This window comes from Stylophora pistillata, chromosome 10 (genome assembly GCF_964205215.1).
Source record: "Stylophora pistillata chromosome 10, jaStyPist1.2, whole genome shotgun sequence".
Classification (NCBI taxonomy): Eukaryota; Metazoa; Cnidaria; class Anthozoa; order Scleractinia; family Pocilloporidae; genus Stylophora; species Stylophora pistillata.
Genome location: NC_142528.1, coordinates 23,406,512 through 23,424,738, shown reverse-complemented (window position 1 = coordinate 23,424,738; position 18,227 = coordinate 23,406,512). Strand labels below are relative to the sequence as shown.

Genomic DNA, 18,227 nt, shown 5'->3' with positions numbered 1-18,227 from the left:
ACAGAAAAATTGTCACATCATGAAACATCATGACAAAGACGAGTCAGCCATTTGCTTTTGATACCACTTGAAAGTTAGGTATGCTGCGGGCGGATTTAAAGCCTCAAGCAATTAAACTTTTCCGCATTAGCAGAGGAAAAAAGGAAACATTAAACACTTCGGCTCTAATCGGGAGGAATTAACTGTGTTTAAACAAACTCATTAGTCAGTCAAATTACAGCGGGCGGGTTTCTAAGGAATTGTGTTACTCTTCGTAACAGCGTCACGTGCTCCCTCCGCAACGTTGTAGTTATTGTGAAACTTCCCAACAAATTATCAAATAGCTGTGTCTGTAGCTGACAGACGCACAATGATACCAACAGAACAACGTTTTTAACTGTGTCTTTCTATTGTTAAATTCAAGAGATCGGCAAGTTGGTTAGGGTTAGGTTCAACAATGGGTAATTAAAACGAGCTATCTGTCTGACACTGACGGGGTTGATCTGATTACCATAATACAATTTGCGCAAGATAACTTCCTTAGACTAGGCTGTAATAAGGGCAGTCCTCGAAAATCGGAAATATTGACGCAGTTATGGCCGAAGACCACTTCAGTGTAGTCGACTATGTCGTATTCTCCATCATGTTGCCCGTCTCGGCGCTAATCGGGATTTGGTATGGCTGCGGACCGGGTGGAGACAAACAAAAGACAACGGCCGAATATCTTTTGGGCGACCGCCAAATCAAGAAGTGGCCCGTCGCCATATCGCTTCTAGTGTCGTTCCTCTCGGCGATCACTCTCCTTGGATTGCCGGCAGAGATCTACACCTATGGAACACAAATCTACTTGATCATCATAAGCTACGTGTTGATTTCTATGTCTGTAAGCGCCGTCTACATTCCAATGTTTAGACGAGTCAAGATCACTTCGGTGAACGAGGTAAGCCGGCGCGAGCAAATCAGAAAGAAATTACGACCGTTGTTTAACACCTGTTGGGGCCAATTAATACTAATCGAGTCAACTTATCCCTGATTTTATCGTCAATGTTTGATCATTGATAATTTTTGCATCATTAAAAAACTTTTCAAGGCCGAGTTCAGTTCGATATCTATTACTAAACACTAGCCAGCCTAACTGGTTGTTTTGTGTATGCGTTGAGGCGTTACAAGCGTAGCCGCAAGAGTTCTGCTTGTTCCATATCGTTTACGCGGTTCCCGCCTTCGTTTTCTACGATCGAAAAAGAGCCAGCTGCATAAGTTAGGTTGAAAGATGTTCATGAATAATGTCTTTGAATAGCAGGTATGTTTTCATTTCAACTCCCAAAGCAGTTTGTGGTTAAACTTTAACCCATCTTTAAGGTTAATAACGCAGCTATTGAATCATCTGTCACCTTAAGCTTGTTCTTTAGCCTGTGAGCAAGCCGTCATTATTAGCGCTGTATGACAAGCTTATCTCCACCCCACGCGTGGGAAGATTTGAGACTAGTCGGGCATAGCTTTTCGTGATCGCGGGGTCTGACACTCAGTATCATTTCATATGCGTTAAAGCGTGAGATCAAGATGGCTGGATAGTGGCCGAGTTCCTTTTGGACCGGGGCGAAGTCGAGCTCCACAAAAACGCAAACGCAAAAAAAGAACGAGGCTAACTTACAGTCATCTTGACAGAACAAGCTTGGTCAATAAAGGATCTATTATACAGAAAAAAGATGTCGCTTTGATAAGAATCAAGAACGACTTCAGTGTTTATTTTGAGAGCTGGGAAAGAAATCCACGCCGGTGTTTGTGGTGCAAGAAACCCAAGAGAGTCGTTTATTTTATTTATTTATCAATTTTTTTGTTTTGACTGTCTTCTCCCGCTTTTTTTGACTTCGTCGCCGGCATTGTCCAGAAGTTACGAAAGTTGTAAGTCCGCTCCACACACCCTTTTTCTTGTGCAGGATCAAAGCAGGCAATCCTGATCCTTCCCGCGCGGGTAGCCAATTAGAACACAGGATCCGCTTTATCTTGCCCGAGGGCGCTGCCAGCTAGATAATAAAGGGACCTTCTGCAGACCTCTAACGTGCTCGTGTTGCTTAAGTCCTCATACATTTCCAAAGACCTGCTCTCAGGCTACTTATTTTTTAACTCGTTCATTAATTCACTTATTCAATTATTTTTTCATTTTTTTTTTACTGATTTTTCTACTTTCCGTAGTACCTTGAAAAGCGCTTTTCTTTTGGTGTAAGAATGCTTGGCTGTGCATTCTTCTTAATATCGGTGGTGAGTACATTTTCAATTAAATTGTCGTTCCTTTTCTTTCTTCGTAATGGGAGGTAACCGTGGAGTTGCTTGGCAACTTGTTCGAAAAACAGCAACTCTTACGGATAAAACACATTACTCGAACTATGCATTCCCCCCACCCTTCCCATCAAGCTACCGTCCCGTTCCTTATCTAAGCAATTATCATTAAGTTTTCTTCATCACAAATAAACGGTCAGAGAGGTCAGTGAACCAATTCTGTATGCCCTATTTTACTTTCATTCGATAGAGTTCCTCTTCGGAAGAGCTCTTCTAACGTACAGTGTGACACCATTATCAACTTTTCCTCGATCTCTTACAGACTCTGTATCTGTTCATGGCGTTGTTTGCTCCTTCGCTGGCATTGGAGGCGGGTCAGTGAATAACCATCGGTATTGCCCTATACATGATCCATTCAGTGTTGGGGGTAGGGAATTCCTGTGTTCTGGTTACTTAAATAACTGTTGTGTTAATCGAGATGGAGTGTACATGACCTAGATAATCGGACTTGAACTCTGAGAATGGCCCTGAGGGAAGGTATTGACATCTATTACAATTTCAACCCCAACACTAAGTTTAAGAATCATCAGACGTAACAGTGGCGAGCTAAGGCCATTTCACCAAACACGAACTGAATCCCTTTGAAAGACATCCAGTGGTCTCTCTTAAGGCTTTTCCGCATGAGTCTGCGTGAACTGCCATTTAAAATCTTAGTCCACCTAATTTGATTGACGTTCCTTTCAGGAGAAAGACATTATCTTTTCTTAATTCCAGTTGCAGGTATTCCACTTTCGGTTTCTATCGTCGCCACTGGGGTTGTGTGTACGTTTTACGCTTCTCTGGTGAGAAATATTTCGATATTCCGTAACTCCCTTCATCTTTTTTTTAAACGAGTCCTTCATACAGCATTGATTACAATCAAGGTTGAATGCATCCGATACTAAGGTATGTGTTCATGTATTTCTAGGGCGGTCTTAAGGCAGTGGTTTGGACAGACGTATTTCAATCGGTTATCATGCTAGCAGGTCTTCTCATAGTTGCTGTCAGAGGAAGTTTAGAAGTAGGCGGACTTAGCAAAATCTGGGAGATCAACAAAAATCACGGACGAATCAACTTCTTTGAGTATGTATTACATGCAAATATTAGTAGGTTTTATCGATCTATCGTGAAAAAGTATTCCCACATTCTTATAGCCTTGCCATACTACTCACATATATATAACATAGGCCGACCCATTATGAGACATTCCGAGTGGTCCCGACAGATGTCGAAATTATGATCGTGATTTTCCGATTGGTACATCGGATGCACTACCGTGGCTGGAACAAGGGGCACTTGCGGAAGTTATGCCGTCGAAATAGGTTTATGTGACAAACCTGCAGGGTGCAAGGGAAATGTTCTTGTGTAATACTGAGTCGATACAGAAACAGAATGAAAAATGTTTGGAAACCTCTTCAATTTAACACAATAAAACGAATTGCTGGGTGGGTACTCCTTTTAAGCTTACACTTTGTTCTGTTGATGTAATCTTTCCTTAGTTTCAACCCAGACCCCCGGGTTCGTAACACGTTCTGGACACTTGCCATGGGCGGTACTATCGCTATCCTCCCAATCTGGTCAACCACCCAGTACTTCGTACAGCGGTATCTCGCAGTAAGGACCCTCAAGGAGGCCAAAAGGTCCGTTTGGATGGTTATAATATTTTTTTTTGCGCCCCTGTGACTGACTGCGACGACCTTGCAGAGCTAATTTACACGCATGAAGAATATGATGAAGTGAAGATCTTCCGAAATGACACGAAGCTATCCACAAACCAAATCGAATAATTTGTGGCCCACATTATCCTGAGTTGGTACTTTTATCTTTCTGTAAGCAGGAGAAAAAATTTTTCTCTTGATTTAGGGGTGATTCTGATCACGTTCCACTTCAAGATAGACTTCACCCGACATGAGCTGTTAAACCTTTATGGCTCCTCCATTAAATTTAATTTAATCACCTAAAAACTGGCCATAGAATTTTGCAGATTGGGTTTACCGAGTTTGTCTACGATGAATCACGATTCACATCCTCGCATTGTCGCTGGCCTCTGGAAGCCGTCAATTTGGTGCAGGCGCGCGCTTCTCGCGCGTATGAATTATGCGTAGTAAGGTTCCACAATGCAATAGAAACGAATTACTTAAAAAAAAATCTAATTGAAGACATTCAGGGCGCGTAAGAGTACACAGCGACAAGTCAAGGAAGGAAAAAAAATGAAAAATAACCCTTTATCTATTCCTAACCCCAAGGAACAGTACAAGATTGTATATAGTAATTCACCACGGGTATTAAGTTTCGCAGGAATTTTTTGTTATTGAACGCACTTGTACTTGTGTATGTTTTACAGAGCATTATGGTTGAATGTCCCAGGGCTGATTATTGTGGTAACTATTTGTACATTGGACGGAATGGTGATATTTGCAACATACGCTGATTGCGATTTGAAAGAAACCAAGAAGATCTCGAGAGGAGATCAGGTGAGGATCAGATCCAGGGACAGGATACGGGGTTCTACTTCGATTCAGTGTCTTTATATCGTAATGTATAAACAAGTCAGGATTTTTTATTATATGAATTAATAAAAAGTCTGTTTACGAGCCTAGTGACCCATTAGGCCGGTGCTTAACTCCGGTTTTTGTAGCATGAAGCGACTAGGAGTATTTCTACTCCCCCCTGGATGGGATGCCAGTCCATCGCAGGGTTACCCCCAGCATTAAATTGCCGGTACCCATTTAAACACCTGGGTGAAGAGAGGCACTGTGAGAGTAAATTGTCTTGCCTAAGAACACAACACAATGTCCCGGCCGGGGCTCGAACCCGGACAACTCGATCCGGAGTCGAGCGTACCAACCATGAGGCCACCGCGCCTCCTATATGAATTAATACTTTTCTTCAATTCGGGGAGTCGTATGTCTGGGATCCCACTAACATTGTACTTGGGAGACTCGAGGACCAGACCCAACAACGGCGGATATCGAATCTAAGGTTGACCCCAACCCCACTCCTCTTCCTTCCTCCCCCTCCCCCCCTAACTTGGTTTCCCTATGATGTTTTTTTCTGCATGTTGCAAGGCGTAACTCCTCTCCTGTTGAAAATACTTTAAAACAATTTTTCGTAAATAGTTAGACAGTTTCTCAGTTATTGCTGGGCTATCTGTATTTCGTAAAACAGCAATGGCACTTCCTTAACCGAGCGTTATTTTAGTAGATTGTTTTACATATTATCTCAAAATACTTTTCAGGTTCTTCCGTATTTCGTCGTTAACAAACTTGGACATCTAAAGGGCCTGCCAGGAATGTTCACTGCCTGTCTTTACGGCGCTGCTCTCAGGTAGCCAACTTGACATATTATTCTGAGTCTTCATCAGATGTAACAGCTATTGGAACATCATTTATTGTCATATACCTCTCACTCAACAAAACGTGCACTGTGATTGTTTGACTCTTGGTCACGCGCCCCTGATCAAATTCAAATGTATCCCGACCGGGATACAATTGCGCTATCGTCGCCCGCGCGCCGAATATATATAAAAACATATTTTTGCCATATGATTGTTTAAGAGAAGTCAAAATATATAACTAAGCACTTTGTCTGGGAAACATCAGGACTCTCGAAAAAACAAAACTAACAAGTTTCCCGAGGGACCATACATTAAGTGTATATAATCCTCCGAGAGACGCCTTTCTCTTCAAGATCACTCGCTTCTTACCTCTAATAAAACCTTCTTCAGTGTCTGCTTTTGGCATATCATTATGATTTTTCAACTTATCAGGTTCCAGTTTCAACCTGACAAATAAACGGATGAAGACTACCTTTCGGAAGTACCATTGTTGACTTCCAATTTTTATTTATTAGGTGCTTATTTATTTCTATATTTATTTTCCTACCAGCACAATATCCTCGGCTTTAAATGCTATGTCCCCTTGTGACAGTTGAAGATCTCATCAAGCGAAGAATAACATTAACTGACTCTGAAGCCACCAAAATCAGTAAAGTTATGGGTAAGGCACTTTTCTACTCAAATATTGGTTTCGTGATAAACCTTGAGTTGAATTTTCTTCGCTAACTCCTTTTATTTCCTTGAAACCTTCATACAACTCGCGTGATACTGAAGTGAATTTCAACAACAACAACAACCTACTGCTCCCTCTTATATAGTTCCTCACAAACTTTCTAGAAGATTCTACAGGTTTATAACACGACAATTTGCAGTAACACTACATCATAGAAATTTTCAGAATTTAAGGTAAACAAGTCAAGTTTCTATAAATAGACATCACGTATTCATGTCGAAACCACTGACTAGAACTTTTCTAAAGGACTAATCAAGAACGTTCTAGAAATCCTAGAATATTCCATAAATGTGCTGAATATCGTGTCTTCTGTCCAAATATGTCTACCCACATTTATCTAAGGCCCTGTTTACAAGCAAGGAGGGTAACCCTTGTGCTAGGGTTATCCTAGCAGGCGGGTCAAAGATAGCCCGGGTTTACAAGCAAAATTTCACAGGTAGGTTTACCCTACCACCCGGGACAACTTACCTATGCTTGGTAACCGCACGCATTGTTATCAATGTTCAAAGGGTCTTGAAACAAGTAAAAAGTTGTCCCGGGTAGGCGAGTTATCCCCAGTAGAGCGTTTACAAGGCAGCTAGGGTTACTCTGGCGCTAGGGTAACCCTAGCACTCAGCTAAGGTTACCCTGGCGACAAGGTAACCCTAGCGCTCAGCTAAGGTTACCCTAGTGCTAGGGTAACCCTAGCTGCCTTGTAAACACGAAGATGAAAAAAAGAAGAAATGTGGGAGCGTTAGGGTAACCCTCCTGCCGGGGTAACCCTAGCACTAGGGTTACCCTACCTGCTTATAAACAGGGCCTAACTAAGAAGCACATACAAACTTCAATGCTAAGAGTGTCTCAGTTCTTCTAGCAATTCTTCTTTAACTGTTTACTCTTCTCATAAAACCCGGCGGGGCGACCAGCGCGTTGCTTTTGAAATGTTGTTTATTTTCGCGTATTTTCCTCTCTTAGCGGTCTTCTATGGTGTAATTGTGATGGGTGGAGCTTTTGCAGTGAAATATACTGGTGCAATGGTTCTCCAGGTAAGACAGCTTTTTTCACCTGGTTTACCGGCGACATTTTTCAGGTCAGTACAGACTATCTGAGAAGACCACATCCAAGGGGGCAGTGCACTTTAAGTACACCACCCATATCGCCGTCAGCTATGATTGACTGAGTGAGTGTTAGAGAGTAGGCGCGCAAAGCATGCATGAATTTCGAGAAACCGGTTAATGCACTACCTATTTTTTAAAACAGTAATTGAATCCTGATTTTGTTCAAATCCCATCTGGAAACTCGATTATTTAAATTGTTTATTTCATCTTTACATGTTCACTTTGGAGGCTGGTTGGCTGCATGTGATGCTTTAATGCATGTGATGCTTTAATGCATGTGATGCTTTAATGCATGTGATGCTTTAATGCATGTGATGCTCTAATGCATGTGATGCTTTAATGTGACAGCGTGATGCTGTTAGTGAGCTTCTATGCGCTAGCTGATGTTTGGCTGTGTAGCCGCGTGATGCGGTTCCAGTCAATACCCACTAATTGACCCTTGCTCACCATAGAGTCTCCTGTAGCTCAGTGGTTAGAGTATCCGACTAGATCACGGAGGGTCGTGGGTTCAAATCCCATCTGGAAACTCGATTTTTTAAATAGTAATTGAATCAGTTTTTAAATCCAAACAATCTTGACCGAGTCACGCTAGTTTTTGTTCGCTTCAAGCAGCTTTCAACCCCGTGCTTGGAATCCCATCTGGAAACTCGATTTTTCTCTTATATTAAAAATTGATTATTTCATCTTTATTGCTTTTTAATTTTTATATTTTATAGCTTGCTTACAGTATCACTGGTATCGCTGGTGGAGCACTGTTTGCAGCTGTCACACTCGGAATGTTTTTTCCAAGGATGAACTCAAAGGTGAGTGCTACCGAGCAGTGGCGACGTGCATAAGGTCCTAAACTTGAAATTCTTGTTCGTAGGCGAAATCCGAATCCGATACCACTTTGGGAATAGTACTAGTTGACTTTGAGAGCTTTCTGTCCTTTCGAAGGAGAAAGCATTTTAAGAGAGAAACGAATATTTAAAGGACACTATCTTTGGAAGGGAATCTTTTTTTAAAGTTAACTCTGTTAGAAGGAACCTTTTTTTCAAGGAACTAGGGAGCATACGTTCTAGACACATTTTCCACAAAACAATTTTTCCTTGAGGGAAAGCATTTTTTTCGGTGGGAAACGCACGTGATATTGGCTTAGGTCATAGGTAACGGGACTTAAATACTAATTCTTACAGTGGCTTGGCCCTTGTTTGTAGGGTATCTACCTTGGAGTTCTAACAGGTGTTGCGTTGTCAGCATGGGTGTTCATTGGTTCTGTTTTCTACCCACCTGATACCAACCCAGGCTTACGCTCGGTTGAAGGGTGTTCATTTTACCAAGAGGCTCTGATAAACGACACACAAGGGATTCTATCCAAATACAACAACGGAACCATTAAACACCGTTTCAAACCACACACGAGGTAAGACCAGATCGCAAATGATTTATTTCTCACTTTACGCTCAGTTATTTCAAACTTGCTGGTTCTGCAAGGTACAAAAAAAATTTAAAAATTGTGATAGAAAGCTTTGTGTTCAAGTACATTACTTTCGACGTGGTTTGTTCAGCTGAAACTGTACTCATAAGTTATATCAATCCGCTTCTTTTATCTTTTTCTCATTTCCAGCACCCCGCTGGCTGATTTATACAGCTTATCTTATTTGTGGATTTCTGGTGTGTCATTTGGTGCAGCATTCATTGTTAGATTGATCGCGAGTTTTGCCCTTGGTAATTACAATTAAATTATCTTGGCTTCAAGATAACGTTCATAGATCGGTAACCAATATACAACTGTGGTGGCTAACCCTAATCACTTTGCGTTTCACTCGGAGTTCTCTTTGTTTCACTTAGAAACTGAAGCAGACAGGCGTAAGCAAGTGGATTCCAAGTTGCTATTCCCAAGAAAAGCTCGGTTGAGCGGCTTTCTGCCTGGTAACAAATTCACATGGGAAGAAGAAGAAGAAATGGTGTATCTTAGCCACGAAAAAGAGGTCCAAAAGAAGGTAAAGTTGTATTTCCTTCTCCACAGAAGTGTATGTCTTTAGTCATTGCTATTTAAATTTCAAAAACTGCAATTCAGAGGTCCAAACCAGTAACAGTTCCAATTCTGGATAAATACTTAAGTCAAAAGTTTTAGACCCTGATTACAGATCTTTGCCAACGACCTCAGGTAAGGAAGTCAAGGACACCAGTGACCAAAATCGTATCGGAGTGTAAAATTAATCTTCTGATTTACGATTTAGTTAACATTTCTTCTGTCGTGACTTTGTCTCTAACTTTGTTTGTTTCAAAATCAAGAGAACGATCTCGTGAAAAATGAGGATACTAAATTGTAGTCAGACGTGATCATATGATAGTTGCGTCAAAAGATGATCCAGTCAAGCCAGTAATATCCATATAGTTCTCGCGATATTGCATTTAGCCCATCGCAGCTGAAAAAGTGGACATTCAATGGCCATTTTGAGCAGTGGCCAAAAATGACCACTATCTTGATTTCTTTTAGAGGCTGACGGTCAAAACAACACGACAGCATTGAGGCAAGTTCCTTCGACAGAGTAAGGTCCTAAAATCAAAACGGTGCCATCGATTTAAGCTGGGTGATAAGCTTGTCATTGTAGACGAAACCACAGTAAACAGAACCACAATATGAGGACTATCTATATTAGATACGATGAATATATGAATATATTGGTAGAGCGCTGCACTAGCATCGCAGAGGTCAGTGGTTCGAATGCCGTACACGCCTGATTTTTCTTTTCAGGTCTGATTAGCGCTATTGCATAAATAGCGCTCTCTACTGCGAGGATCGTGCATCATACGTATCTATCTATATTCTTCAAGAAGCATGAAAATATATCGATTGTTTTGCCACCAGGTAATGAGGTCTCTCGATCACTGATTCACTGTTTATGTTACCTAGCATTCCTTCAAGATATTGAACAGGATGCCAAGTCCGTCCTCACAGAAGTTACTAGCGTACTAACTAGTCGGCATTGACTGAAAGTCACGCAACAGATATTTGAGGAACGCGTTCCGTCCTTGTTCGTAAGCGTGAGCAACAGTTTGACTCCAACAATGAATGTTCCATGGCACACCTGAGCAGGAAAAATAAATAAAGCAGATGGATTTAGTAAAATACATTTGTTTATAGGGATTTAGAAGTCTTGCTACAACAGGTGTGCACTTGACAATAGACTGACCAATCTGCAATTCTACACTCTGTGATTGGTCCGTAAACTCGCGGCATCCTTCTAGCCAATCAGATACAAACTAAATCGGTTTAATAAATTATATTTTCGTATTATATATATGAGACCGGGGAGGGGTATGGCGCAGCGGTGTGAGCACTCACCTCCCAACGCTGTAGCCCTAGTTCGATTCCCAGAACTGGCGTCACATACAAATTAAGTTTGATAAGAAGTAGCACACAAACTGCAGTTACAAACATGACGGTAAAACGCATGTTGGAAAATAAGATTAGTAAACTTTACTTGAGTTTGTTGTTGATTCTCGTCCTTACTCGGAGCATTTTTCTCCACGCCCTCAGGTTTTCCTCCCTCCCAAAACAACAACATTCCAAAATACAACTCGACCTGGAAACAGCAGACAAGAAAAGCCACCTCGTGGAGTTGTCGGCTGCTAAATTTCTATTCCCAACATTCCCATTATGTATCGCAACATCTCTCTGGCCTTTGAGAAAATTGTTTTAAGCTTTTACGACACCCTGACAAAATACACTTCAGAGGTAATGCATGAACATATAATTCATTCTTACCAAAAATTTTTAACTCCATTGCGATGTCAAGGAACCCATGCTCACAGCTGTGGTACACAGCCTCCTGAAAAGAGCGAAACATGCGCACTTGAACTATTTGATATAGAAAGAAGAGTTTCGCATTAAACCCTCTGATTCGCGCTTACGTAGCGAAGCGTTACTTAAATGTGAAGGTTACAGATGCACAGATAACTGTTTTATTTCTTTACTGGTTGCCAAAGGTAACATCGGCAACAGTCAAACTGCAAAGCAAATGAATGAATTGTGTTTCAAATATGTAATTACACTTGAAGGGCTGAAATATTCGCAGCGAAATATTACTTACAATTCTGTTGGGTAATACGAACATCTTTATACAGCTCTTTACATGTTCTTTTAGCGGATGTGTTTGGTTGATTGTTAGACAAGTATTTAAATTCGTTGCACCTATTTAAATATGAAAAGGCTAATTCGTCCCCAGACTCTTTGCGACTGCATTTTGGCGCCAAAACGGAACCGCTACACAAAAAGTTATTTATTTTAATTATGATTTGAAATTCTTAGTGCACTTTGCGCAAATCACCCTCTAATGACAAAGAGTGACTGGGTTCTAATTCCTCCCCACAGCCTCTCATCTACCAATCAAACATAGAGGTCATTAGAATAAACTGAAAATGATCATACACTCAACAAGCTTCTGACTATCATACAAAATTCTCCTTGTCAGAACCAAAGGAAATACAACAAGATAATTTGAATATATCAACAAAGTTGAAATGGTAAATTGGCCACCGTTACGATTATAAAAGCTGACGTTTCGAGCTTTAGCCCTTCCTTTCGCTCCGACGAGGGGCTAACGCGTCAAATTGATTTATGTACAATTACATTTCAATGGAGTACGGTAGCAACACTCGGAACCGGAAACAGAGCAAACAGGAAGTACATTCCTGTAGATACGTTTCGCAGAAACTTGTAACCATGTGTAACCTCTAGACAACTTCCAGCTCTGAGTACAAAAAGACAAAAATTTCACAAAAGATGGAACACGTTCATTTCTGATTCAGGAAATTTGATTATTATTCATAGATCTACCATTGCAACTCTTTCTTAGAATTAAATTCAATCTTCTCTGTAACGGGGCTATTTCACTATATTTGTTAATATATTTTGTTTTGTTTGTTTTTGGGGTGGAAATGGGAATTTGAAATCTCGATTGCTCTCTATCTTTTCTGTGCAAACTAGATCTACGCTCTTTCGACTAACCTAACGTCAAAGTAAAATAAAATAAAAACGCAACCCTCAATAGTTTAATATCCATTCACTGGTAAAGTGAAAGCGGAAGTCATATGTCACAAAACTACGAGGCTAACCTTGGTCCCGGTGTATAAGATTACGTCTGCAAAACACAGAACTTTTGAAAAGGGAATTTCTATCAGTTAAGATTACTCTGCAGATTCGCATGTTTAAATCAGGAAAATATCTTAAGCATTTCACTGTGGAAAGGATTTAAACAATGTACCGTGAACAACATTTCAATGGAGTAGAGAAGTAATGTATTTAAACCGGAAATCACGGAACAGACAGGAAGGACATTCCTGTAAATGCATTTCGTAGAAATGTGTAGCCTAGTCTAACCCCTGAGTAACATCCGGCTTTAAGGACAGAAAAAAGAAAAAAAAACAACTTTCAAGAAAGTTGAAACACGTTCATTTATATTTCAGAAACAGTTTAACTATTATACGTTATACTTTTTTCTTAGGAGCTAACTTATTCTTACTAGTAAATAACAATGACGTTATTTTGTTATTTTTTATTTTTTGAAATTTTTATTCATCCTAAGCTTTTTTCCGTACAAACTAGATCCACACTCTTTTCACCAGTGCAACAAAAGAATAACAAAACATTGAACCTTCAATAGCGAAATGTTCATTCACTGGTACACTGAAATGTCACAAAAATGCAAAACTAATCTTGGTCTCAGTATATCACGTTACGTCTGACGTCTGCAGAAGACAAAACTTTTGAAGCGAGAATTACCTCCGACAAAAACTACTTTTAAAGATTCATATCTATAGCTTCTCACAGTGTATGATGGGATTTGTCATTGTGAGGTTGTGAGGAGATAGAATTATCTATTATTTGTTATGTACTGGAACATACGTGAAATACACATGTACCCGGCGGCATCTAGACAATACAAATCGTTATGAAAAAACACCTTAAGCGCAGAAGTTTGTGATTAGCTATTTAATTTATGCACTTTTCACGTTCGCTTTACTCATTCTATATTTGGAAAGTCGAATATAAACGTTCAAATGTCACTTCATTTCAGACATACACGGATGTAAAGTATTTACTAAAATCTTCGTTTATTAACATTCGAAATGGCAGCAAGTTATTTCTTTCATGTCAAAGCAGCGTTTGCGTGGAAAAGTTCTCAGCATAGCATTAAAAAACGTTTAAGGTATTTTAAGGTAGCACGATTAACAAGGGCCCCCTGCCCGCAAATATTTAGACTTCAATGTTGATATCGTTTGAGCAGGGCAAAGGTGCTATGAAGTAAACAAACCTTTGGGTGTTACAGCAAAAGCGGCAAGCAACACGTGAACGAATTACGGATATTAAACTATTCCTCCCTCACGTTCTGTGTCGTGAGTCCAAAATATCTCTGCAACTAGCACTTCCTTGAAAGAGAGTGAAACATTTCAAGGGAGAACTTGCGAATGTTTTTGCTTAAAATATTATTCAGCAATACCGTAAAATGTAGTCTCAGCAACGGTGCCAAGCAAAATGATGTTTTGGTGGGCAAAGCTGACCATGTCATGAAAAGTTTGTGCACAAAGTGTGCGGTGAAGTATTTGTCTACCATGATTTCCTCCAATGCTGAACTCGTACGCATTACGTGATCTTTCAGCTACTGCAGTTCTATTTAACCGAGGGCCTCAAAGGATCTAAGCATATGAAAAGTTCAACTCTTGGTGAAAAGAACTGAACAGCCCGATCATAATTCACATTCAATAGCCTGAGAAGCCTGCTGATCCAAGGAAACAGCACAGCTGAATACAAAGTTTTCTCCGCCACTTTTGTCAGTAACAATCGTGAACCAGCCTTTCACTAAATCCGAAACTATTATGGTTAAATTAATTCAGGTATGTACGAAATGTGTCAGAAGTATGTGATGCACCCAATTTTTGACGGACTTATATATAAAGAGTTCATGATTTAATTATCTTGTCATTGTGTTTCGAAGCTAAGACATCGATAGAAGAAATGTTTAAATTTATCCCGAAAGACTCCTACATTCTCAATCCCAAACTTGTTACTTCCTTTTAAGCAATCCCAGCTGAGTACGACAAAAATAAAGATAATGATTTATTGTGCTTAAGACCAAATCAGAACCGATTTAAAATACAATTATTGTTATGTTCTTATCAAAAGCCTGGGGCGATAGAGCTTGAGCTCCAGGAATAGGCCTGGTAGCGATTAGAAAAAGAAATTTGGAAAACCCTAGAAAATAGGAACACTGAAATTGAAATTTATGGCTACATTGCCGTTACACTTACTTCAAAAGAGACGAAGTCGAGGGGATTATTCGACAATATTCACTGAACCTGAGGCGAATAATTGTTTTAGTATAATTTCAGAGTTGAACAACAGAGAAATTTCTAAAATCAGAACATTTTAGTAACATTGATTAACATTTTATTTTAACATTTTATATAAACCGCGTGGAGTGGTTTATATAGCGTCATATAAGGAACCGCTCGACCAATCAGATTGCTGGAAACTCTTCGCTCAGCACTGAAATTATACTAAATATATATATATGTCTTTTTACTAAACTTCTGCAATAAAATACCACCATTCTGCTCGCAAACAAATCAACATTACTGTTTTTGTTTTTTTGTTTTAACCAGAACCCTGATAATTTGTAGGTACCGGTAGGTTAGTTTCGATCATCCCTTCATCAGACCCTTTTTGGAAGGAATCTGTCCATACCTTTATTATAGCGCTAAGTACCTCTATACAAATAAACTAAAAGATTATTTTTTGTACGTACCAGTGGTGGAAAAAAGTCGAACATCGAGGGTCAGCCTGTCACGCTAAAAAGAGGGCTACATGGAGATGTACTTCGTCAAAACAATAAAGATACATATCATAGAAAATTCAAGAATAATTCACGTGTCCTCTCATACTTATCGTTTTTATATAAATTATTTATAGATGTTATTCGCCACTTTTATTGTCAATCATTTGGGATTGACTTTTGTTCTTGGAAGATCTCTCCTTGCCGAGAACTCTAAAAAGACCGGACCACTGCGTGACCAGAACACGCGCAGGACTTCAAGCAACCATGAAAGGATGTCACGCGATGTAGTAGCTACCATATTAGACCAGGGAAAGCTCCTAAGGCATCTGCAAAGATTTAAAAGAAACGATCACCCGTGCGTCCAATCCAAGAGGGTAGCCACTTATGGTAAAAGAAGATACGCAGTCGCTTCGTGTTATGCCAGTATTAACACTGGGTGTTTCGCTGCTGCACTGAAATATTCCACCCCTTTGTGTATGGAGATAAGAACGTACCTCGGCGATGTCGGGAAGGCAATTACGACTGGATGTACCTGTAAGATTTAGACTGAAATATTCTCAGTAGTAAATTTCTGTCCTCGAATTAGCATGGAACCATGATGTCAACAAAATTGTACATAGCAGGAAAGTGATTTCCCTTTTTTAAGTAGCCTCGGTCGAAATATCCATAGACAAGCGATCGACGGTCGCCAGAATGAGATCGATAGTTAGCCGATTGTCGACTCACAGTCGGCTAGTGCTCGAACCTGACTCTCGACCGATAGTCTACACCTCAACTAGGAGATTGATCTGAAATGTTGGTTGATTGTGAGTCCACCATCGGCCGACTAATGCTCGACTGTCGCCTGACTACGTTCTGTGTATTGTGTTAGTGAAGTTCGTACGATATTTAATGTAAGCAATGTGAATACAGCTGAACATAGTTTGCACCGGCTTACACATGATGAAAGTTTATTTAATTACTTAGTGTTAGTAGAACAGTGAGCAAATTGTACAAAACATGAAAGATATATTACGGAAGTATAATCGCGAGATTGCAAAATTAATTCTGAGCAATAATAATTACAACACCAACATAATCTTTGAATTTAAACTTTATGCGCCGGCTTAGGTCACTGTACATATGAATTGAGTAAGTAGTGAGAATGGTAGGTAGGTAAGTAGGTAACTTTATTTCAACGCGGGTTTTTGAGGCTGATCAGGCCCCTAGCAATACATGCTAATATGCCGAGCAAAGTATAAAAAAAAATAATAAAAAAAAATACAGGACATTACATAATCAATTAATAACTAACATTCTAAAAATCTTAAGATTATTAAATTACAAATATAACTGTCTTAGAGCATTTTTTAATTCCTTGAGGGTTGCCATTGAACGTAATTCATCCGGTAAAGAGTTCCACACTTTGGCACCAATAAAAGTTGTAGATTTTAAGCCGAAGTTTGTAGTTTTCTTATGTGGGACAACAAGCTTGTTGGTGCCTCTCAAGCACTTCACATTATTACGTACAACGAACAAGTCACGTAAATATCCAGGTAACATATCGTTTATAGCTTTAAAAATTAATGTGGCAATGTGTCTTTGTATCGATGTTTCCAATAATTGTAACTAAGATGTTGTAAATATCGTTCACAGTTTGTATACTTGTACAAAGAGGGATCTTAAAGTTAAAATTTTTAAAGTGTAAGTAAATGAATTAGCTAATTGTTAGAGAGTAAAATTAAACAACCGATGACGCTAAGGCTGTCTTTTACCTTTAATCTCTTGGTAGTCCCATAAAGTTTCAAAATACAATTAGCTTCGTGATGCATGCTAGTGAGTGAATCGTTTCATGCCTTCTAACTTATTTTTCACAATTAATTTGGGAACATGTTGCCTCAATTTTGGACTTAGATCCGTAATTTTTCCCAAAAACCTTACTCCGGCTAACGGGTAAAATTTCGGCTATTAACGGCTAACGGTTATTATTAAAAACTGGATCATTGGATAATGCAATTCAAGACTTTTTATTGGCTTAGCCATTATGGTATATGAGTATATGAGCCAATATACCATAATCTACAAATATGGTGAACGTGCTCGTCGGGTTAAAATTAAAAAGGAGCTAAAAAATTTAAGATTTGGTAAGATTTGTCTGATATCTTGGGGGCGTTTTTAATAAAACAGTTATTCCACTCGCGCTTGTTGGTTATGAGATGATTATAGCCAGCGAGGCGCGTAGCGCCTCGTTGGCTATCCATCATCTCATATCCAACGCGCGCTCGTGGAATAATTGTTAAATATCTTTACATTGTTGTTACCAGAAATTTTTTTTTAAGATTAACTTTTTGTTTACGACCAACAATTTTTACGCCTAACGGCTAATTTTTTTGGCCATTTCACAGCTGTCAGATAGACCAATCTTTCATAAAAAAGCTACAACACGTCCAGAATGCCGCGGCCCGCCTCGCCACACTTACAAAAAACCAAGATCACATTACGCCTGTTCTTTTCAATCTTCATTGGCTTCCCGTCAATCAACGTATTATTTTTAAGATTTTACTTATAACCTACGAGGCACTTAACAACTTGGCACCGTCGTACATTTGTGATTTGCTTACATCTTACACCCCATCGCGTCAACTACGCTCATCATCCAAGCACCTTCTGGTTTCTCCATCCTATAACCTGAAAACATATGGCGCAAGATCCTTCTCTGTAGCAACACCATCATTATAATCTGTGTCTGTTTTTAAAAGTAGATTAAAAACTTTTCTTTTTAGAAAAGCCTTTTATAATTAATATTAGCTGTCTTAAGTGTTAATGTGAAGGTGTAGTATGATCGTCCGGGTGAGTGTAGTCCTGAGAAGGACTGTTGTCGGTGGCAGTGACTGACGTTTCGACAATCTGTGCGGAAGTCATCATCAGAGTCAAGTGAATGATTGTTGTCAGTAGAATGTTCT

At 39.6% G+C, this 18,227-nt stretch overlaps 1 protein-coding gene and 1 pseudogene across 2 annotated transcripts; both read left to right on the top strand.

Moving 5' to 3' along the window:
- Positions 1 to 419: 419 nt before the first annotated feature.
- LOC148722327 (sodium-coupled monocarboxylate transporter 1-like) lies at positions 420 to 10,747 on the top strand (annotated as a pseudogene). Its single transcript, XR_015992667.1, has 15 exons — positions 420 to 919; positions 2,173 to 2,238; positions 2,579 to 2,630; positions 3,031 to 3,098; positions 3,224 to 3,378; positions 3,795 to 3,935; positions 4,640 to 4,769; positions 5,534 to 5,622; positions 6,183 to 6,293; positions 7,320 to 7,390; positions 8,179 to 8,265; positions 8,659 to 8,864; positions 9,069 to 9,169; positions 9,293 to 9,444; positions 9,945 to 10,747. The product of XR_015992667.1 is annotated as a sodium-coupled monocarboxylate transporter 1-like (transcript).
- A 3,356-nt stretch (positions 10,748 to 14,103) lies between these two features.
- On the top strand, positions 14,104 to 16,802 carry LOC148722326 (uncharacterized). Its single transcript, XM_088736557.1, has 2 exons — positions 14,104 to 14,344; positions 15,420 to 16,802. The coding sequence occupies exons 1-2, from the start codon at positions 14,327 to 14,329 to the stop codon at positions 15,828 to 15,830; spliced, it is 429 nt and encodes a 142-aa protein (XP_088592683.1). The 5' UTR covers positions 14,104 to 14,326; the 3' UTR covers positions 15,831 to 16,802.
- The last annotated feature ends 1,425 nt before the right edge of the window (positions 16,803 to 18,227 follow it).